Raw genomic sequence first — 24,612 nt, forward strand, 5'->3', positions numbered from 1 at the left:
GACTTCATTAGAATTATAATATTGGTGATATTATTTATTGGACTTCATTAGAATTATAATATTTGTGATATTATTTATTGGACTTTATTAGAATTATAATATTGGTGATATTATTTATTGGACTTTATTAGAATTATAATATTGGTGATATTATTTATTGGATTTCATTAGAATTATAATATTGGTGATATTATTTATTGGATTTCATTAGAATTATAATATTGGTGATATTATTTATTGGATTTCATTAGAATTATAATATTGGTGATATTATTTATTGGACTTTATTAGAAATATAATATTGGTGATATTATTTATTGGATTTCATTAGAATTATAATATTGGTGATATTATTTATTGGACTTCATTAGAATTATAATATTGGTGATATTATTTATTGGGCTTTATTAGAATTATAATATTGGTGATATTATTTATTGGACTTCATTAGAATTATAATATTGGTGATATTATTTATTGGACTTCATTAGAATTATAATATTGGTGATATTATTTATTGGGCTTCATTAGAATTATAATATTGGTGATATTATTTGTTGGACTTCATTAGAATTATAATATTGGTGATATTATTTTTTGTACTTTATTAGAATTATAATATTGGTGATATTATTTTTTGGACTTTATTAGAATTATAATGTTGGTGATATTATTTATTGGATTTCATTAGAATTATAATATTGGTGATATTATTTATTGGACTTTATTAGAATTATAATATTGGTGATATTATTTATTGGACTTTATTAGAATTATAATATTGGTGATATTATTTATTGGATTTCATTAGAATTATAATATTGGTGATATTATTTATTGGATTTCATTAGAATTATAATATTGGTGATATTATTTATTGGACTTTATTAGAATTATAATGTTGGTGATATTATTTATTGGGCTTTATTAGAATTATAATATTGGTGATATTATTTATTGGACTTTATTAGAAATATAATATTGGTGATATTATTTATTGGAATTTATTAGAATTATAATATTGGTGATATTATTTATTGGACTTTATTAGAATTATAATATTGGTGATATTATTTATTGGACTTCATTAGAATTATAATGTTGGTGATATGATTTATTGGACTTCATTAGAATTATAATATTGGTGATATTATTTATTGGACTTCATTAGAATTATAATATTGGTGATATTATTTATTGGGCTTCATTAGAATTATAATATTGGTGATATTATTTATTGGACTTTATTAGAATTATAATGTTGGTGATATTATTTATTGGATTTCATTAGAATTATAATATTGGTGATATTATTTGTTGGACTTCATTAGAATTATAATATTGGTGATATTATTTGTTCGACTTCATTAGAATTATAATATTGGTGATATTATTTATTGGGCTTTATTAGAATTATAATATTGGTGATATTATTTGCTGGACTTTATTAGAATTATAATATTGGTGATATTATTTATTGGACTTCATTAGAATTATAATATTGGTGATATTATTTATTGGACTTTATTAGAATTATAATATTGGTGATATTATTTATTGGACTTTATTAGAATTATAATGTTGGTGATATTATTTATTGGGCTTTATTAGAATTATAATATTGGTGATATTATTTATTGGACTTTATTAGAATTATAATATTGGTGATATTATTTGTTGGACTTCATTAGAATTATAATATTGGTGATATGATTTATTGGACTTTATTTGAATTATAATATTGGTGATATTATTTATTGGACTTCATTAGAATTATAATATTGGTGATATTATTTATTGGACTTTATTATAATTATAATATTGGTGATATTATTTATTGGACTTTATTAGAATTATAATATTGGTGATATTATTTATTGGATTTCATTAGAATTATAATATTGGTGATATTATTTATTGGATTTCATTAGAATTATAATATTGGTGATATTATTTATTGGACTTTATTAGAATTATAATATTGGTGATATTATTTATTGGACTTTATTAGAAATATAATATTGGTGATATTATTTATTGGAATTTATTAGAATTATAATATTGGTGATATTATTTATTGGACTTTATTAGAATTATAATATTGGTGATATTATTTATTGGATTTCATTAGAATTATAATATTGGTGATATTATTTATTGGACTTTATTAGAAATATAATATTGGTGATATTATTTATTGGATTTCATTAGAATTATAATATTGGTGATATTATTAATTGGACTTTATTAGAATTATAATATTGGTGATATTATTTATTGGACTTTATTAGAATTATAATATTGGTGATATTATTTATTGGACTTCATTAGAATTATAATATTGGTGATATGATTTATTGGACTTCATTAGAATTATAATACTGGTGATATTATTTATTGGACTTTATTAGAATTATAATATTGGTGATATTATTTATTGGACTTCATTAGAATTATAATGTTGGTGATATTATTTATTGGACTTCATTAGAATTATAATGTTGGTGATATGATTTATTGGACTTTATTAGAATTATAATATTGGTGATATTATTTATTGGACTTTATTAGAATTATAATATTGGTGATATTATTTTTTGGACTTTATTAGAATTATAATATTGGTGATATTATTTATTGGATTTCATTAAAATTATAATATTGGTGATATTATTTATTGGACTTTATTAGAATTATAATATTGGTGATATTATTTATTGGACTTTATTAGAATTATAATATTGGTGATATTATTTATTGGACTTTATTAAAATTATAATATTGGTGATATTATTTATTGGACTTGATCAGAATTATAATGTTGGTGATATGATTTATTGGACTTTATTAGATTATAATATTGGTGATATTATTTATTGGACTTTATTAGAATTATAATATTGGTGATATGATTTATTGGACTTTATTAGAATTATAATGTTGGTGATATGATTTATTGGACTTTTTTTAGAATTATAATATTGGTGATATTATTTATTGGACTTTATTAGAATTATAATATTGGTGATATTATTTATTGGACTTTATTAGAATTATAATATTGGTGATATTATTTATTGGACTTTATTAGAATTATAATATTGGTGATATTATTTATTGGGCTTTATTAGAATTATGATATTGATCATATTATTTATTGGACTTTACTAGAATTATAATATTGGTGATATTATTTATTTGACTTTATTAGAATTATAATGTTGGTGATATTATTTGTTGGACTTTATCAGAATTATAATATTGGTGATATTATTTATTGGACTTTATTAGAATTATAATATTGGTGATATTATTTTTTGGACTTTATTAGAATTATAATATTGGTGATATTATTTATTGGATTTCATTAAAATTATAATATTGGTGATATTATTTATTGGACTTTATTAGAATTATAATATTGGTGATATTATTTATTGGACTTTATTAGAATTATAATATTGGTGATATTATTTTTTGGACTTTATTAGAATTATAATATTGGTGATTTTATTTATTGGATTTCAATAGAATTATAATATTGGTGATTTTATTTATTGGATTTCATTAGAATTATCTCATTTATTTATTTATCATAATTTCATTAGAATTATTTATCCCTGGTGTTGGGCTAGCGGCTATGGTGCCAGCTTAGTACCCAAGGATCCTGGGTTCGAATCCCGGTCGATCGCTGAATTAACGCCAGGGGGGTTGACTTAGCCTGTCATCCTTCTGAGGTCGGCTAATTGAGTACCAGTTCACTGGTAATTCCCTGCTTGTCGTTAAAGGCGGCAAAAAGGGTTGGCGTCAGGAAGGGCATCTGGCCGTAAAACATTGCTTCAAAAAGGGGACCGAAAAACAACAACAACCACGGTTCCCGAAAAAGGCCAACCCCCGCTTTGCGGGGAAAAATGGCCTCTAAAGGTGTTTTTTTTATTTTTTTTTATTGGAATTATAATATTGGTGATATTATTTATTGGACTTTATTAGAATTATAATATTGGTGATATTATTTATTGGACTTTATTAGAATTATAATATTGGTGATATCATTTATTGGACTTTATTAGAATTATAATATTGGTGATATTATTTATTGGACTTTTTTAGAATTATAATATTGGTGATATTATTTATTGGACTTTATTAGAATTATAATATTGGTGATATTATTTATTGGACTTTATTAGAATTATAATATTGGTGATATTATTTGTTGGACTTCATTAGAATTATAATATTGGTGATATTATTTATTGGACTTCATTAGAATTATAATATTGGTGATATTATTTATTGGACTTTATTAGAATTATAATATTGGTGATATTATTTATTGGACTTTATTAGAATTATAATATTGGTGATATTATTTATTGGATTTCATTAGAATTATAATATTGGTGATATTATTTATTGGATTTCATTAGAATTATAATATTGGTGATATTATTTATTGGATTTCATTAGAATTATAATATTGGTGATATTATTTATTGGACTTTATTAGAAATATAATATTGGTGATATTATTTATTGGATTTCATTAGAATTATAATATTGGTGATATTATTTATTGGACTTCATTAGAATTATAATATTGGTGATATTATTTATTGGGCTTTATTAGAATTATAATATTGGTGATATTATTTATTGGACTTCATTAGAATTATAATATTGGTGATATTATTTATTGGACTTCATTAGAATTATAATATTGGTGATATTATTTATTGGGCTTCATTAGAATTATAATATTGGTGATATTATTTGTTGGACTTCATTAGAATTATAATATTGGTGATATTATTTTTTGGACTTTATTAGAATTATAATATTGGTGATATTATTTTTTGGACTTTATTAGAATTATAATGTTGGTGATATTATTTATTGGATTTCATTAGAATTATAATATTGGTGATATTATTTGTTGGACTTCATTAGAATTATAATATTGGTGATATTATTTGTTGGACTTCATTAGAATTATAATATTGGTGATATTATTTGTTCGACTTCATTAGAATTATAATATTGGTGATATTATTTATTGGGCTTTATTAGAATTATAATATTGGTGATATTATTTATTGGACTTCATTAGAATTATAATATTGGTGATATTATTTATTGGACTTTATTAGAATTATAATATTGGTGATATTATTTATTGGACTTTATTAGAATTATAATGTTGGTGATATTATTTATTGGGCTTTATTAGAATTATAATATTGGTGATATTATTTATTGGACTTTATTAGAATTATAATATTGGTGATATTATTTGTTGGACTTCATTAGAATTATAATATTGGTGATATGATTTATTGGACTTTATTTGAATTATAATATTGGTGATATTATTTATTGGACTTCATTAGAATTATAATATTGGTGATATTATTTATTGGACTTTATTAGAATTATAATATTGGTGATATTATTTATTGGACTTTATTAGAATTATAATATTGGTGATATTATTTATTTGATTTCATTAGAATTATAATATTGGTGATATTATTTATTGGATTTCATTAGAATTATAATATTGGTGATATTATTTATTGGACTTTATTAGAATTATAATGTTGGTGATATTATTTATTGGGCTTTATTAGAATTATAATATTGGTGATATTATTTATTGGACTTTATTAGAAATATAATATTGGTGATATTATTTATTGGAATTTATTAGAATTATAATATTGGTGATATTATTTATTGGACTTTATTAGAATTATAATATTGGTGATATTATTTATTGGACTTCATTAGAATTATAATGTTGGTGATATGATTTATTGGACTTCATTAGAATTATAATATTGGTGATATTATTTATTGGACTTCATTAGAATTATAATATTGGTGATATTATTTATTGGGCTTCATTAGAATTATAATATTGGTGATATTATTTATTGGACTTTATTAGAATTATAATGTTGGTGATATTATTTATTGGATTTCATTAGAATTATAATATTGGTGATATTATTTGTTGGACTTCATTAGAATTATAATATTGGTGATATTATTTGTTCGACTTCATTAGAATTATAATATTGGTGATATTATTTATTGGGCTTTATTAGAATTATAATATTGGTGATATTATTTGCTGGACTTTATTAGAATTATAATATTGGTGATATTATTTATTGGACTTCATTAGAATTATAATATTGGTGATATTATTTATTGGACTTTATTAGAATTATAATATTGGTGATATTATTTATTGGACTTTATTAGAATTATAATGTTGGTGATATTATTTATTGGGCTTTATTAGAATTATAATATTGGTGATATTATTTATTGGACTTTATTAGAATTATAATATTGGTGATATTATTTGTTGGACTTCATTAGAATTATAATATTGGTGATATGATTTATTGGACTTTATTTGAATTATAATATTGGTGATATTATTTATTGGACTTCATTAGAATTATAATATTGGTGATATTATTTATTGGACTTTATTATAATTATAATATTGGTGATATTATTTATTGGACTTTATTAGAATTATAATATTGGTGATATTATTTATTGGATTTCATTAGAATTATAATATTGGTGATATTATTTATTGGATTTCATTAGAATTATAATATTGGTGATATTATTTATTGGACTTTATTAGAATTATAATATTGGTGATATTATTTATTGGACTTTATTAGAAATATAATATTGGTGATATTATTTATTGGAATTTATTAGAATTATAATATTGGTGATATTATTTATTGGACTTTATTAGAATTATAATATTGGTGATATTATTTATTGGATTTCATTAGAATTATAATATTGGTGATATTATTTATTGGACTTTATTAGAAATATAATATTGGTGATATTATTAATTGGACTTTATTAGAATTATAATATTGGTGATATTATTTATTGGACTTTATTAGAATTATAATATTGGTGATATGATTTATTGGACTTCATTAGAATTATAATACTGGTGATATTATTTATTGGACTTTATTAGAATTATAATATTGGTGATATTATTTATTGGACTTCATTAGAATTATAATGTTGGTGATATGATTTATTGGACTTCATTAGAATTCTAATGTTGGTGATATGATTTATTGGACTTTATTAGAATTATAATATTGGTGATATTATTTATTGGACTTTATTAGAATTATAATATTGGTGATATGATTTATTGGACTTCATTAGAATTATAATGTTGGTGATATGATTTATTGGACTTCATTAGAATTATAATATTGGTGATATTATTTATTGGATTTCATTAGAATTATAATATTGGTGATATTATTTATTGGATTTCATTAGAATTATAATATTGGTGATATTATTTATTGGACTTTATTAGAATTATAATATTGGTGATATTATTTATTGGACTTTATTAGAAATATAATATTGGTGATATTATTTATTGGAATTTATTAGAATTATAATATTGGTGATATTATTTATTGGACTTTATTAGAATTATAATATTGGTGATATTATTTATTGGATTTCATTAGAATTATAATATTGGTGATATTATTTATTGGATTTCATTAGAAATATAATATTGGTGATATTATTTATTGGATTTCATTAGAATTATAATATTGGTGATATTATTTATTGGACTTTATTAGAATTATAATATTGGTGATATTATTTATTGGACTTCATTAGAATTATAATACTGGTGATATTATTTATTGGACTTTATTAGAATTATGATATTGGCGATATTATTTATTGGGCTTTATTAGAATTATAATATTGGTGATATTATTTATTGGACTTCATTAGAATTATAATATTGGTGATGTGATTTATTGGACTTCATTAGAATTATAATACTGGTGATATTATTTATTGGACTTTATTAGAATTATAATATTGGTGATATTATTTATTGGACTTCATTAGAATTACAATGTTGGTGATATGATTTATTGGACTTCATTAGAATTATAATGTTGGTGATATGATTTATTGGACTTTATTAGAATTATAATATTGGTGATATTATTTATTGGACTTTATTAGAATTATAATATTGGTGATATTATTTATTGGACTTCATTAGAATTATAATGTTGGTGATATGATTTATTGGACTTCATTAGAATTATAATACTGGTGATATTATTTATTGGACTTTATTAGAATTATAATATTGGTGATATTATTTATTGGACTTCATTAGAATTATAATGTTGGTGATATGATTTATTGGGCTTTATTAGAATTATAATATTGGCGATATTATTTATTGGGCTTTATTAGAATTATAATATTGGCTATATTATTTATTGGGCTTTATTAGAATTATAATATTGGTGATATTATTTATTGGACTTTATTAGAATTATGATATTGGCGATATTATTTATTGGGCTTTATTAGAATTATAATATTGGCGATATTATTTATTGGGCTTCATTAGAATTATAATATTGGTGATATTATTTATTGGACTTTATTAGAATTATAATATTGGTGATATTATTTATTGGACTTTATTAGAATTATAATATTGGTGATATTATTTATTGGGCTTTATTAGAATTATGATATTGGTGATATTATTTATTGGACTTTATTAGAATTATGATATTGGTGATATTATTTCTCGGACTTCATTAGAATTATAATATTGGCGATATTATTTGTTGGGCTTCATTAGAATTATAATATTGGCGATATTATTTGTTGGGCTTTATTAGAATTATGATATTGGTGATTTTATTTATTGGACTTTATTAGAATTATGATATTGGTGATATGATTTCTAGGACTTCATTAGAATTATAATATTGGTGATATTATTTGTTACCTTCGCCACCAAAGTTGTATGGAGGTTATGTTTTCGCCCCTGTCTGTCTGTTTGTTTGTGAACAAAATATCTCAAAAAGTTGCGGACGGATTCGGACGAAATTTGGCAGAGATGTAGCGTATTTGACAAGGACGAAATGATTAGATTTTGGTGAAGATCCGGATTCGGATCCGGCTACTAGAAATACCCTGCGCTTGCGAAGCGAAAGGCAAGGTTAAGCATTCGGGTTTGTGCGTGTCTGCATTTTAAAAATTCATTTTCTCGTCAACCGTTGGTCCGATTAACATGAAATTTTCACCACAGGAGGGCCTCCTCCTGTAGAATAGTTTAGTGAATATTATGACGTCACAGGTCACGTGGTACAGGCGTCATCTTGGAAAAACCAAAAAATTTGCACCTCTATATCAAAAAAACTGCTGCACAGAAATAATTGAGGCAGGTCTCATTGCAAAGAACTCTCGATGCGGAATAACATATGTGAATGATAACGTCAGAGGTGCCGCCGTTATGACGTCGTAATTCGACAAGTAAAAAACTTCATCCGATCAGTATGAAATTTCTTGAGCATCTTCTCGGTATAAATTGATGCAGAAATAAAGCTATAATGACGTCGTAGGTCACGTGGTTCGGACGCCATATTGTTTTGAGTGTAAAGCCTGAAAAACCACTAAAATCCAATTTTCTCCAAAACGACTGAACAGATCGAGGCCAAACTTTGCAGGCAGAATCGCATACACATGCCCAACAAAAAAGTCACCGAGCATGACGTCATGCGTCACATGGTTTCAGAGTTATGAAGTTTTTAAGCATAAACTTTTAAAACCTAGCTCCTCCCTCATTTGTGATCCTATCGAGGGGAAACTTCACCGATGTGTTCAGAATATCAGTCTACTAAAACGTCCTTTTGGAATTTGCGATAGGTCACGTGGTTTGGCAGATATAAATAATTAAGCGAAAATATTAAAAAATTTATAACTCTTGAACCGCTTCATTGATCGACGTGAAACTTTATATTGTAGTAGAGGTAATGAAGTGTAACGTGTGCAAAATTTCAAGATGATTGGATGTACGGTCTGGAAGCTATAAGTTGTTATTGCGTGAAGAAGAAGAGTATTCTAGCGTGGGCATGGAATTAATTATCACACTGCACATGGCGAGCAGGCAAAGTACGGAGCGACCTCACGGGGTCATTTTGACCTCAAATAAAATTCTGATTTCAGATTTATCAATCGCTGAGGTATATGAACACACGACCAAAACAGATCTGGCGAAATTCTGACAATTTTTGATAAAAATATAACATTTGTGTCTGCATTTCAGTAAAGTAAAGTGTGTGCCGTGTCAGCATTTTAAACATTGAAACGTGGCTCATTGTAGAGAACCCCATATGGGAAATAGGTGTTAACGATGACGTCATTGGTGCCATAATTTAGACGTCATAATTCGACAGGGACAACGCTTCGTCTGATCAGTTTGAAATGTATTGAGCATGATCGATGCAACAATTATATTAGAGAATATAAAATTATGATGTCATCGCTCACGTGGTCTGGCAGCCATATTGGAGCAAAAAAAAAAAGAAACGTTCAAAAACAGAAGAGTTGGCTCACACCAAGTTGACTGCGCAGGGTAAGTATTCTATGAATACCATATAGTTTTTAAAGTGATTCTTCCCCATTTGGAGATCCGGCCAAAAACGATACAAAGCAGGATATGTCAAAAAGTTGTGGACTGATGATTTTGATTAAATGTGATTCTGCGTTGTGATTTTCTGGTCTACTCCACGATACAAAACGTAAACTGTTCACCTGGCGGAGGTATGCTCTCTACTGAGTGCCGTTCTAGTTTGTAACTTATTTGTAATAAAAAAAGGTCGAAGTGGTCTGAAGCTCTAAATGGTCAATCGGTCTTCACTGTGCTTTAAAATGTTTCACCTTCCTCTTTCTGGGAATTGTTATCTGGGTATTCGCCGAAACAAGGATAGGGAGGCTGGGAGGATGAAAAAGGGGGGAAAACCCCAATACAACCAACTGAACAAGCCAGGTGGAGCGTAGCTCGAGCAGGATCATGGAAGTGTATATAAGCAATTGGATAGTGTGGTAGGAAGGACTACCTTTTTTATTTGAAGGTGAGGTAAAAGCAGGGTAGAGTAAAGGAAAAAGGTTCAAGAAAAGACCATGACGGTGTATGGTGGTACCTTCATGATCAAAGTGTGAATGGAAAGGTGAATGGGCAAAATGGAAGATCGTCAGAGGAGGAAGTTGTGTGGTCGCTGCAGGTGTGAGATAAGGAGGAAATGATTATCTTTTTAGACATTAGACAGAGGATATGATTAGAAAGAAATGAAGGAGTGGTGAAAATAAAAGGACTGAAGGTAATAGAGAGAAAGTACAATAAAAACGATCGCAGACACAAACGAGGAAAAGGTTAGGCCTCAAATAACCCAATACGAGAAGTCCTCACCACCACCAAATTTAGTTGTGTTCTGTGCTGTCCGCTCCGATTGGTAATCTTGTGGATTTCCCGCTTTTTAAAGAACCAGCTATGGCCATCCCATTCCATCCCAATCCATCCCATTCCATCCCAATCCATCCCAATCCATCCCATTCCATCCCATTCGATCCCAATCCATCCCAATTCCCAATCCATCCCAATCCATCCCATTCCATCCCAATCCATCCCAATCCATCCCATTCCATCCCAATCCATCCCATTCCATCCCAATCCATCCCATTCCATCCCAATCCATCCCATTCCATCCCAATCCATCCCATTCCATCCCAATCCATCCCATTCCATCCCAATCCATCCCATTCCATCCCATTCGATCCCAATCCATCCCATTCCATCCCATTCCATCCCAATCCATCCCATCCCAATCCATCCCAATCCATCCCATTCCATCCCAATCCATCCCATTCCATCCCAATCCATCCCATTCCATCCCATTCGATCCCAATCCATCCCATTCCATCCCAATCCATCCCAATCCATCCCATCCCAATCCATCCCAATCCATCCCATTCCATCCCAATCCATCCCATTCCATCCCAATCCATCCCATTCCATCCCAATCCATCCCATTCCATCCCAATCCATCCCATTCCATCCCAATCCATCCCATTCCATCCCAATCCATCCCATTCCATCCCAATCCTCACCACCAGCTCTTCACCCTCTCTATTCATCGCACCTGTTGTCATACCTTTTCTTCAGCTTTGAGCCCGATCGTGAAAAACTGATCACATTGATGTTTTGGAAGTGTAATGGATGGTTCGATATGTATTTGATGAGGCTCATCCTCAAGTGCTTGTTAGCATACTTATGTTCAGTAGTCTGGATCAGATTGCTGGATTAAATAATCTTTTCACAAATGGACGAAGAGTCTGAAATCTACATTGATCAGTCAGCCCCTCTCTCTCCTCCTCCTCGCCCCCCATCTCTCTCTCTCCCTCCTCGCCCCCCATCTCTCTCTCTCCCTCCTCGCCCCCCATCTCTCTCTCTCCCTCCTCGCCCCCCATCTCTCTCTCTCTCCCTCCTCACCCCCCATCTCTCTCTCTCCCTCCTCGCCCCCCATCTCTCTCTCTCCCTCCTCGCCCCCCATCTCTCTCTCCCTCCTCGCCCCCCATCTCTCTCTCTCCCTCCTCGCCCCCCATCTCTCTCTCGCCCCTCCTCGCCCCCCATCTCTCTCTCGCCCCTCCCTCTCTCTCCCCTCTCGCCCCCATCTCTCTCTCTCTCCCACCTCGCCCCCCATCTCTCTCTCTCTCTCCCTCCTCGACCCCCATCTCTCTCTCCCCCTCCCTCCTCGACCCCCATCTCTCTCTCCCCCCTCGCCCCCTCCCTCTCTCTCCCCCTCGCCCCCTCCCTCTCTCTCCCCCTCGCCCCCATCTCTCTCTCTCTCTCCCTCCTCGCCCCCATCTCTCTCTCCCTCCTCGCCCCCCATCTCTCTCTCCTTCCTTGGTCCCCATCTCTCTCTCTCTCTCTCTCTCTCCCTCCTCGACCCCCATCTCTCTCTCCCCCCTCGCCCCCTCCCTCTCTCTCCCCCTCGACCCCCATCTCTCTCTCTCTCTCTCTCTCTCCCTCCTCGCCCCCATCTCTCTCTCCCTCCTCGCCCCCCATCTCTCTCTCCTTCCTTGGTCCCCATCTCTCTCTCCTTCCTTGGTCCCCATCTCTCTCTCCTTCCTTGGTCCCCATCTCTCTCTCTCTCTCCCTCCTCTCTCCCTCCCTCCTCCCTCCTCCCTCCTTCCTCTCTCCCCCGCCTCGCCCCCTCCCTCTCTCCCTCCTTGCCCCTCCCCTCTCTCTCCCGCCTCACCCCCCATCTCTCTCCCTCCTCGCCCCCATCTCTCTCTTGCTCCTCACCCCCCATCTCTCTCTCTCTCCCTCCTGGCCCCCCATCTCTCTCTCCCTCCTGGCCCCCCATCTCTCTCCCCCTCCTTGCTCCCCATCTCTCTCTCCCTCCTCGCCCCCATCTCTCTCTTCCTCCTCACCCCCCATCTCTCTCTCTCCCTCCTGGCCCCCCATCTCTCTCTCCCTCCTGGCCCCCCATCTCTCTCCCCCTCCTTGCTCCCCATCTCTCTCCCGCCTCGCCCCCCATCTCTCTCCCTCCTCGCCCCCCATCTCTCTCCCTCCTCGCCCCATCTCTCTCTACCTCCTCACCCCCCATCTCTCTCTCCCCCTCCTTGCTCCCCATCTCTCTCACTTATCCTGATCATTCGTTCCCTTGATACTTCTCCCATTGTCAATTCTAACTTGCTCTTCCATGAGCCTCATTCCTGCAAAGAAAAAAAAACCTCGACTGACCTTGTCGTTCTGATAAGCAGTGACAGCCAGGAACTGAGTCTCTGGGAAGACGTATGTGCGGAATGCACTGTAGGGCAGGTGCAGCACCTCACTGGCACGTGCTACGTGAAACCGTGGTTGATACTTGTGCATCGAGTTCAATATCGTCTGAAGGTAAAGAGGACATGGATGTAGCATTTATTATCTGTTAGTGAGCATCATATAATGTAACACTGTATGACAAGGAACATCTTATTATAATAGAGCAAACGTATATAGTTCGCTATGTATGTATATACCGTATGTATGTATGTATTGTTATGTCGGTGGGGTAGAGCAATATCTAGAGTCAGGTAGATCTGAAAGGTAACATGCTTCGTCTGTCGCGATAGGGAATCTACCTGCAATAAGTTCTGTGTGTTTAGTCCGGTTTGTCGGTTAAGGAGTATACCTGTGAACATACCAGGATGTTCGTGTGCTAAGTAGTTGTAGGGATTAAAGATAACAGCCCTTGTGTGTCACACCTGGTAATCAAACCTTTGTACCTTATGGCAACGCATACCCATATAAACACGTAGATAGGCCCTTTAGCGCACACAGTAATTAAATCCCCATCCCCTTACAACGACTTTGGAAGAAGCCAGAACGGGGCACCGCCGGGTGGCCGCCGTCAGCTACACCACGAGCTATGACCGCGCCGCAGGGAACGTGTGATTGGAGGGGAGTTGGAAGGTTCGGTGGAAGGCACTGGTTGGTGGCGCGCCATGGCTGACGTCACTGCCCATGTTATAAAAGTGCGCTGCACGACATTTTAGCAGCTCTCTTGGGTTTCATAGCGTGCAGTCGCAATTGCTCTCTTTTGGCCCTCTCTCCCCTTTTGCCGTTCTTCGCTGGTCTATTGGCTCCGTACGACATCTGTTGGTCCCTGTGCTTCTCTTCATCGGGATGCCGGTTCGCTCGTGGTGCTTGGAGCGGGGATCGGTGCTTCTGGAGCTTAGAGTGGTGAACGGGACCTCGTGTGCAAACGGCGAGGGCATTGGCTCGGGGCCTAGCGAAGCGTGCGAGGCGGACGGAGGATATCTCCGCACCGGAGTTTGGAGCCGTGCCAGACGAGGCCGCATTGAATGACGGACAGTTAAGACACACCACATTTCACACGAACACGGCGGACAGTTATTTTCGTAATTCATTCCTGTGTGGCATATGTGAAGTGAGGTGTGTGGGATTCCAATTTAGGAATTAGGTTTATCGTCGCGTTTCCCTGTCCCGATCTTTATTACAATAAACCCTTTTATTATTTCTCATTCCCTTCCACTCTGGTGTCCGTTTGAGTTTGTTCCCCTTCCACAGTTACGCGCTCCCGCTTCTTCCTCTTCCCTTTTTCTCTTCCCGCGTTGATCGCCCGCGTTGATCGTCACAATCCGTATTGATCATCGCCTCCGTTAAAGCCGTTCTGGTCTTCCGCGGTCTCTGGTATTAACCGGAGGGATTCGCACGACAGTATGTATGTATGTATGTTTATATGCGACGAAAACGTCTTCTTCTTCTTCAAATAAAATTACCACCCTCTTAATTAACCCTCTTAATTGCGTTAAGACTGCTGAGACCCTCAGACCGTTGATGACCCTTTAATTTCCCCAAGACCCTTCAGACTCCTGAAGACCCCCAAGACACAAAATACCCTTCAAGACCCAAAACACCCTGAAGACCCAAAACATCCTGGAGACCCAAAACACCCCGGAGTTCCAAAACACCCCGGAGACCCAAAACACCCCGGAGACCCAAAACGCCCCGAAGACCCAAAACACCCCGAAGACCCAAAACGCCCCGAAGACTCAAAACACCCCGAAGACCCAAAACACCCCGAAGACCCAAAACACCCCGAAGACTCAAAACACCCCAAAGACCCAAAACAACCCGAAGACCCAAAACACCCCGAAGACCTCAAAGACCCAAAATATCCTTAAAGGCCCAGAGGATACAAAAGACCCTGAAGACCCAAATGGCCCTGAAGACCCAAAACACCATGAAACCCAAAAGACACCGAAATGGTCAAAGATGCCTACCCCTCTGAAACGACGTGTGGTGAGGCGCGCCGAGTCACGCTAGTTTGATGAATAAACTTAAACTATTTAATGAGTCATTGGATTTGATGATGGCTCTGGACAAGAAATGCATTTTATTTGTTCTGAAAATAGTTTTCACCTTCAGGTACCTGAATACAAGCTTCGTTAGAGTCAAAAGTTTTAAAATCCATTTAATCAATCGATATTTTCTTTCCTTTACATTTTGTGGAATCCAAAACATACATGTTCAATTACAGAAGTATCTATTTAATGCAAGGTTCACCCCTTGTCTGTTGTGTCGTCTAATTTGGCTCACATCATGGCTGTTGCTGCTCAGGTATAAGGTTGGTGTTGTTGTTGACATAGCAATTGTTGTTTCGTATGCAGCCTGTGGCTGCTGGTTGCATCATTTCTCTAGAAGCGCATTTGTGCTGCTGATGCAGTGCCCCAATTACCAGCGAGCTGGTACTCAATTTGCCTACCTGGGAAGGATGGTAGGTCTGAGTCAACCCCCCTGGCGTTAATTCAACGATCGACCGGGATTTGAACCCAGGATCCTAGGATCCCAAACCGGCACCCTAACCGTTAGGCCAACACCAGGCTACATTGCAATTAAGATGGCTGTGATGAGACAAATTTGTGACTCAACGAGCGTCAAATCATGAACACTAAAATAACCCTCGGAGGTGTAGCAACATCATCCCAAAGATGGAGTGTTAGTCACAGGTGCTGATGGTCAGTGGGCAGAAACATGTTCACTGATTGACCATCTCTTCTCTCCGCGTCATCAAATATATAAAGCTCTCTCACAATCCACATCATAAAATATATAAAGCTCTCACAATCCACATCATCAAATATATAAAGCTCTCTCACAATCCACTTCATCAAATATATAAAGCTCTCTCACAATCCACATCATCAAATATATAAAGGTCTCTCACAATCCACTTCATCAAATATATAAAGCTCTCTCACAATCCACTTCATCAAATATATTGTTATGGATTTGAGAATTGTGTTTTTTTTTGTTGTTGTAAAATATCACCCTCCTTCCTCCATTTGTTGTGTATAAAGGTCAAAGGTCGTGCCCGTAGTTATTCCAAATACCACACGTAGCCAATCATAGATTTCCTCCTTGTTCAGTAGTTATCTCCTTATTATGTGTATTAGATTAAGGCTGTGTCTTCGATTAATTAACACTCCATTGCACCGAAGTGGAATTAGGTAGATTCCCTGCACATCCCCCCTTTCGTCAATTGCCAACTGCACTGGGCGGTTTGCTGCATTCTGCCGCTGCTGTGGGGTTGTGGTTGTTTTCACCCCAAACTCCATTGAGCACGAGGTCATCTCGGAGCGGAAGGATGGAGGAGTCAGCCCAGCGCCAGGAACAAGGCGTGGCCTTGCCAACGCCTCCTCTGGGGGTGGGATCGGTGGGCCCTCGCGGCCAATCAGGGCCGAGGCGAGCTCGCCGATGGGCGTGTCCTGGAGGCCGGTGGCCTGATCGCCCCAGGGGCAATAAAAGCGCGCGCGGAAGCCTTTGGGAGCAGGTCAGACAGGGAGAGAGAGAGACGCGGCAGAAACAGTACCACGCAGCTTTGACTCCACCAGGCAGCTTTGACTCCACCAGGCAGCTTTGACTCCACCAGGCAGCTTTGACTCCACCAGGCAGCTTTGACTCCACCAGGCAGCGTTGGCTCCACCAGGCAGCTTCGACCCGTTACCCCGCGGGAACCAGGATCGGTGGCATCGGTGGCCGTCGAGGTCCAGCCCGGCGTCCCGTGCGGGTCAAGCCCGAACCATCTGCCCCCAGCTGAACCTTCCTCTCCCTCCAGCCATCCACCTCCTGCCATTCCTGTCATCATCCCCCGTGTAAGTGTGCTCGTAGTCTGTCTTTGTCTCGTTCCTGGGTTATAAGTAAGACTGCAGTAGTTAAGCTAATTTGCACTGTGTCTCTTCTTCTTCTGTATTTTATTTTCTTATCTTTCCTCCTCCTTGGTTACTTTTCATGGTGCACATAATAGGTAGAAATAAATAATATTCGTATTTCCAACCTTTTGTCTTCCTCTTCTTCACATCCGTTCGTCTTTGTCTTTTCCAAATTGAATACCTGTGGCACGATTTGGCCAACGTTCAGGAATCGGGTCTAGTCATCGTTAATAGTTCGTGCCGCGGTTGCTAAAACCGCTCGGCAATTAACATCTGTCCGCAGTACGAACGGGGCTGTGCCACCGGCCTTTCCGGAGGTCGCTGTACAGCATCAGGGACCACGTCGGTCAGTCATAAACGAGGGGACTAATCCCCCCTCGATAAGGGGAACAGAGGTCGACGTTGGGTTCCGCAACATTTGGTGTCGGGAGCGAGATTCGGACCTGAAGCGCTTAGCGCGCTCAAATTACGAGTGGCCCAAAAATTGTGTTTTATAAAATCCTAAATTTAAAAATCGTGCCATGGATGGTCAAGGCGACGGGATGCCGGTGGGGGAAATAGAAGAGGGGTTAGGGGTAACCCAGGACCTCGGGGAAATGTATGTGGGAGAAATGGAGGAGGAGAACAATGAGGAGGTGGTTGAGGAGGTGTCAGGTGCACAAGATGGCGCCCTCGCGCACGTGGTTGCAGAGGCACAAAATGGCGGCGCTGCGGCAGCCGAGTCCGCAGCGCTGGGGAAATTGGACCTCTTCGCGGCACAGATGATGGGGTATATGAAAAAAATGGCTGAAAAATCCAGCAGGGAAATGGAACAAATGATGGGAAATACATTTGAGGGTTTAGACAATAAATTTGAGGGTTTAGACAAGAAATTTGAGGGGTTAGACAACGGGATAAAAGGGGTGAAGAATGGGTTAATGGGGTTAGAAAACACAATGGAAGGCAAATTGCGGGAAATGGGGGAGCAATCTGCCTGGGAAATTAAACAAATGGGAAATCAGATAGAGGAGGTGAAAATCGGGTTAGAAACCAAATTGGAAGCCCAGAGGAATGATTTGGAACAGATGAGGGCGGCATCTACTAAAGAGATGGGAGAAATGGGGGAGGAGATAAGACGAGGTGTGGGCGAGGATGTCTCGGGGGTACGCGAGGAGGTAAAGCGAGGTGAGAAGCGTATGGAGAAAGAGGTGAGAAATAGTACGGCTAGGTTACAGGGGGGCATAGAGGACCTGACACGGGGAGTAGAGAGGCTGACGGTGGGACAAAAGGAACTAGTGGAGCAGGTGGAAAAGAACACTGCGGTACTAGGAGGGTTGAAAGCGACACAAAAAGAACTCAAAAATGAACTCATAGCGACAAAGAGGGAATGTCAGATGGTACGTGAGGGACTGACAACGAGGTGACGGAAGCAATGGAGACGAAGGACCGGGAGGTGAGGACGCACATAGAAACGGTCAAGGTAGCCTTAGAGGACGAAATTGAGGAGACGCACCGGGAAATAAAAGAGGTGAAGCAAAAGTTAGAGGATGTGGAAGAGGGGGTGAGTGAAATTAAGAAGAGACAGAGGGAAACTAAGAGGCAGATAAGGGAGGAGGTGATGGAATATGTGCAAGGTCGGTGCTCAAATCGTGATGGTGTGCTTGCTTCGTGAGAGGCCGCTGGTAAAGTGTGCGACAGGTGCAGAGTGTGAAGGAGGAGGTGTGCGAGAATGTCCGACTATGGGGTGTGTGAGGAAAAAGTGCGCGCCGAGGAGTGAGTGTGCTGTCGAGAGTGAGTTGGTCGTAGCGCGTGTGCGGGGGGGGGGGGCACATGGAAGCGCGTAATGGGGAGTGTTACAAGGGATGTAACGAGAGAATGCACACCTGTGGTGAGTGTTATGGAGGGTGTGATGGGAGAGTGTGCAAGAGGATGCGCGAGAAAGGTGTGTAACAGCGGAGTGCATGAGGACAGAGTGCGCCGTCGAGAGTAAGGGTGAATGCGCTACCGAGTGTGGTGGTGAAAGTAGTGAGAGTGACATGGAGCGTGAGTTGGTTGTGGCAGGTGAGAAAGAATGTACACCTGGAATGGAAGGATGCACACCTGAGATGGTCGAGCGCGTGTGGGAATGCACCCTGGAGTTAGTAGTCAAGCACGTGATTGGGTGTGCAAGTGAGTGCACACCCTTGGTTGTCACAGAGGAGGTGACCGAGGAGGGGGCACGAAGAGGTGTGTTGGTGAGGTGTGCGAATGACGAGTGTGTGCTAAGGTGTGCATGGTCAGAGGAGTGACGAAGTCTATGAGTGAACCTGGAGGGTGTGTCAGGGAAGGTGCAATGACAAAGAGCATGGAGACAGCTGGATGTGTGAGCAAGGAACGGGCTGCGGGGTGTAAGCATGCAAGTGGAGCATCGACGCTAACCGGGTTAGCGGTTAGATCGACTTATAGCCGAAGCGAGCCCTCGGTTCGTGCCGGGCTTCGTGTGCAGCGGGAACCCGCGGGGATCGTAACCGCGGCGGTTTGGAAAGAACCGCCATACGCGATCCACGCCAGGCCTCGCTCTGAACGGCCGCGTCCGTGCTCCACTAAGCGGAGCGGGCGGCCCGGTTCAAGGACACCGAGGAAGGGTCGGGACGGCGACCCCTTTTGGTTGCGGCGTTCCGGCAGGGCGAGATCGGGTCATCAGGCGGGAGACCGAAAGGCTCCGCGCCGAGGTGGACCTTGGGATCTCGGCCTGAGTGAACCCCCTTTCCTGCACCGAATGCTGGACGGATCCAACCGCCAGCACCGAACAACCCACATTCATTGCTCGGCTTTGCGAAGCCGGGCTTTGGAGATGAATTGGCGCACCGAGAGGCTCAAGTAAAGGACATTTGGTAGGGATAGGGAATTTGGTAAAGCAAAATTTGATGATTAGCAGAATTTGATGATTGGTAGAATGATTGGTAGAATGATTGGCAGTGATTGAAAAAAATTTGATTGGTTGAAATTGGATGAGCAAAATTTGTAGTGAGAGATGCCCGATGTGGTGGGATGGCAACTCTGCCATCCCTCACAGCGGGGGCAAAGGAGCAATAGCTATGGGGTTTGGCAGTGAAAACTAGCCCGGGAGGGTTAGGATAAAGTGTGTAGGGATCTAGAGAAGATGACCATAGGTAACGGTAAGGTTAGGTAGCGACATTGGACAGGTAGTCGGGGACATAGAGAGGGTAGTTGGATGATAACGACGTGGGATGTGCTTAGTTTAAAGGGAAGACGGGGAAGCGCGAGTTTTAGCAGGGCACCAGGTAGATTAGATGATGCCGAGTGAGTGAGTATTGATATCGGTGAAATGAGGAATTGCTAGGCAATGCTCGGGAAGGATGTGTGTGTGAGCGTGGGAAAATCTGGGTGCCTGAGGCAATGGTTTTAAGGATCGAAAGTGTATTGAGCGTGGAAGTGTATGGAGCAGTGTATGAGTGAGTGATGGTGATGTGTGTTGGGTTGACCGAATGGTCCTGGGAGGAAGGAGGGTGCAGGAAGCACCAGGTAGAGGAGTGATTGCACAGGTGTGCAACTACAGTGAATGGAGAATGGTTGTGTGGAATACATGGAGTGTGGAATGTATGGAGTATGGAATGGATGGTCGTGGAGTGAGTATGGTGGAAACTGTGGAGTGGAGTGGATGGTGCGAAGGTGTGAATGGGGGAAAAGTGGACCCCCTCACGAATACCCGGGGAGGGTAGTTTAAGAGTTAAGTAGAGGGTACAGGTAAATTGTGGTTGGATATTGGCATCTGTGGTGCGTGTGGAAGAATGGAGTTTGGATGGGTGCATTAGTGACGTGGAAATGGCTGGGCATGTGGCCTTTTAGTGTGTGTAGTTGAATGGGCACTCCACCACTGTGAGGATGTCGGCCAGGTGAGGCCGCAGGTGGGCTCTGGGAGCTGGTAGTTGTTGTGGATGGGGCCCGAGGATCCGGAGGACGGACCCGGGTAGCCCAGTGCCAGAGGGCACCGAGTGGGGAGAGCGCCAGAGGGCCTTCCCCAGGTAGATAGGTTAGGGTAAGGAGCAGGTAAGCTCGGAGGCAACTGCAGTGGTGGAGGTGTGCAGGTGGGTAGACCTGCTGGGAGAGCCACACGACCCAGTCCTGAAATTGTGCAAGGGCACAGGGAGTTGAATCGGGGGAGTGAGACCCCAAATTGATGAAGCACCACAGTTTGGTCAATGAGAATTTGGTTCTTAAAACCGCATAGAGTAAGTTGGCCAATGGTTGGCAGGGAAAGACCCCGGATAGTGTAAAGTGTATTAAAGTCATTTAGAGGATAGTCAGGATTAAGAATCTCCTTGCACAATCTACATCCACTCACCTGAGGTAACGATAGGACTCCGCACCATGCCATGTTTTTATTATTTTTACTGTGCAAATGTTTGGATTGTGAGACGCATCATGACGTGGGTGTGACATTGTGCTCTGTTGTTCCATCTCTCCCTCCTTATGAGGATTGATGATGAATTGGTGATGGCAAATTTTGGTTAGAGGGATTGTGGGGACGAATTTGGTATAGGGGAAATATGGGGAAGACGTGACGGTAGCGACGGATTTGTAATGTGTAAATTGTTGTAAATATGGGGTAAGGGCAAGGGTAGTGTAGGTCACATGTGGGGGGGGGGGGGGGGCGTACGGTAGGGACGAGCTTTCTCACTTCGCTGTCCGTACGCACCTCATCTTGCATTGCCTTGTTGATGTGTACCCTTTTTTTCTTTTTCTTTTTTTTTTGTATACTGAATCGAGGCTCGTGAAAGAGCTAACATTTACTTCACAAACAAATCAACCAGACAAACTAAATATATAAAAAGAGGGAGCGGAAAACAAAATGGGGATAGAAGGGGAAGCACACAAACACAACATTTGAGAGCAGGGAGATGTGTGGAAGGGAGAGGGCTTGGGGGGAGGAGGCGTGGGAAGGGGGGGGGGGGGAGGGAGAAGTATAAAACACAAGGACTTCCAGGACAGAAGTTGGTATTTCAAAAAAGTGGAATTGGGGTGAAATTAGCAGGGGTAGAAAAGATCAAGGTTTTGGATGGGGGAAGATAAGAGATGGTGGTGAACAGCTGTTTTAAAGACCTGGAGGGTGGAGTGGGATTGAAGCGAGTGAGGGAGTTTGTTCCAGAGGCGGGAGAAAAGAGGAATGAAGGAGTGAAGGTGAGCAGAGAGTCTTGATTTTGGCAGTTTGACCATAAGAGGGTTGCAGGCAGATCTTGTGCGACCTGTAGGAATATTTGTGGGACAGAGCCCAGAGAGAGCTGGGGGGGGGGGGGCAAGGCCAGAGAGGAGTCGGTAGAAGACGGAAAGACCACCAACCTGCCTGCGGTGAGTGAGTGAGAGGCCCTTGGAGTTAGCTTCATCGCGGGAGATTCCAATGATTCTGAATGCTTTGGTTTCAACAGCGTGAAGACGAGCTAGGTGTGAGGCAGGAGCACCAGCCCAGAGAGGAGAGCAGTATTCCATTGAGCTGCGGATGAAAGCCTTGTATGTGGTGAGGAGCTCAGGTGTGCCAAGGAAGGACTTCGCACGACGGAGGATGCCCAGTCGGCGACTGGCTTTGGAGGCCAGATTTGAAATGTGGTTTTCCCAGGAAAGATCATGGCAGATAGTGAGACCCAAAAGCTTGAGTGACAGAACTTCTTGGAGAGGATTATTCAGAAAGTGGATGGGAGGGTTGTCCAGTCGGTCTTTTCGGAGAGACATCGTAAGAGTGTGAGATTTGTCAGGATTGAAAGACATGTTCCACTTGTTTGCCCAGTCTGTGATTTTGTCCAGGTCTGCAGAGAGTGAGGAGGCTGCAGACTACCGATCTGAGGGATGAAGAATGGAGCGACAGAGAGTAGAGTCATCAGCAAAGAGATACAGAGGATTTTCAAGAGAGTCAGAGAGATCATTGATGAAGACCAACCCTTGTGGCCTTACCCCTCGCTCACCTGTCTTCTCCCCCCCCCCCCCTTGTCTCCCACCCGAGGACTGTGCGCCACTGGGCGCCGAGGGGAGCGTGCGGGAGTCCACCATTGTGTGCCCGAAACTCCCGCAACCAGCTGTCTGCATCGATGCACCACGTATGGACCACATGTCTGTGGCTGAGCACCACTTATGGACCCCATGGGTTGGGGCATGGCCCCTCTGCTGGGACCGGCCATGAAGGCCCGAGATCTTGCTGGCGGACCTTGGTCACAGGGCACCGATGCCACACAGGTGAACCACACATAGTCGGCCCTGTGGGCCATAAATAAAAAATGGACACGGTTGTGCACTTTTATTATGTCCAAATAGGCCGCCAGTAAGAAGACGAAGTTGACAACATCTGGAAGAATACCAATGGCCAGCAGAGGGAGCCGAAGAGAAAGACCAGCACCAGGGTTTGTTGGTTTATTTTTATTTTGAACTGTGGTGACTGTGCACCGATTGGTGCTTGATGGTGTTTTGGTGCGTTTTTGGTGCTTTCTGGTGCGTCTATGCTGCACAGGCTGTCTCCCTCCCCCCCCCCCCCCAAAAGAACAATCGCAGGTCCTGGGTTGCGTTTTGTAAATACAAGTAGAGTAACTGTAAATAATGCTCCCCCATCGTTCATGTTGTAGTTTGAAGACAATTCCGCAATTCGGTTAGCTGTGGGCGTAAATCTGTTAGGTAGGGTGCAATGGAGCAGCGGGACATATTTATTTATGTTTGAAAACTGTCACACTCAGGGTCAGGTTAAATGTAGAGGGAACTACACCTACGTGCCACACTAAAGGTAAAAGTTGAATAGGCCCGGGACGTGCCTAAGAGGAGGAGGGTGCAGTGTTATGGATTTAAGAATTGTGTTTTTTTTTTGTTGTTGTAAAATATCACCATCCTTCCTCCATTTGTTGTGTATAAAGGTCAAAGGTCGTGCCCGTAGTTATTCCAAATACCACACGTAGCCAATCATAGATTTCCTCCTTGTTCAGTAGTTATCTCCTTATTATGTGTATTAGATTAAGGCTCTGT

At 39.1% G+C, this 24,612-nt stretch overlaps 1 protein-coding gene across 2 annotated transcripts in view; it reads right to left on the minus strand.

The window, feature by feature from the left end:
• LOC137429549 (T-box transcription factor TBX2b) overlaps positions 1-24,612 on the minus strand; it is a 148,543-nt gene that overhangs the window by 42,317 nt on the left and 81,614 nt on the right. For both annotated transcript variants that reach the window (XM_068119546.2, XM_068119547.2), the window contains exon 3: positions 13,661-13,807. In XM_068119546.2, the coding sequence (XP_067975647.2) occupies positions 13,661-13,807 (147 nt within the window). The remainder of the gene's footprint in view (positions 1-13,660; positions 13,808-24,612) is intronic.

Source organism: Myxine glutinosa, chromosome 6 (genome assembly GCF_964187855.1).
Source record: "Myxine glutinosa chromosome 6, kmMyxGlut1.1, whole genome shotgun sequence".
Lineage (NCBI taxonomy): Eukaryota > Metazoa > Chordata > Myxini > Myxiniformes > Myxinidae > Myxine > Myxine glutinosa.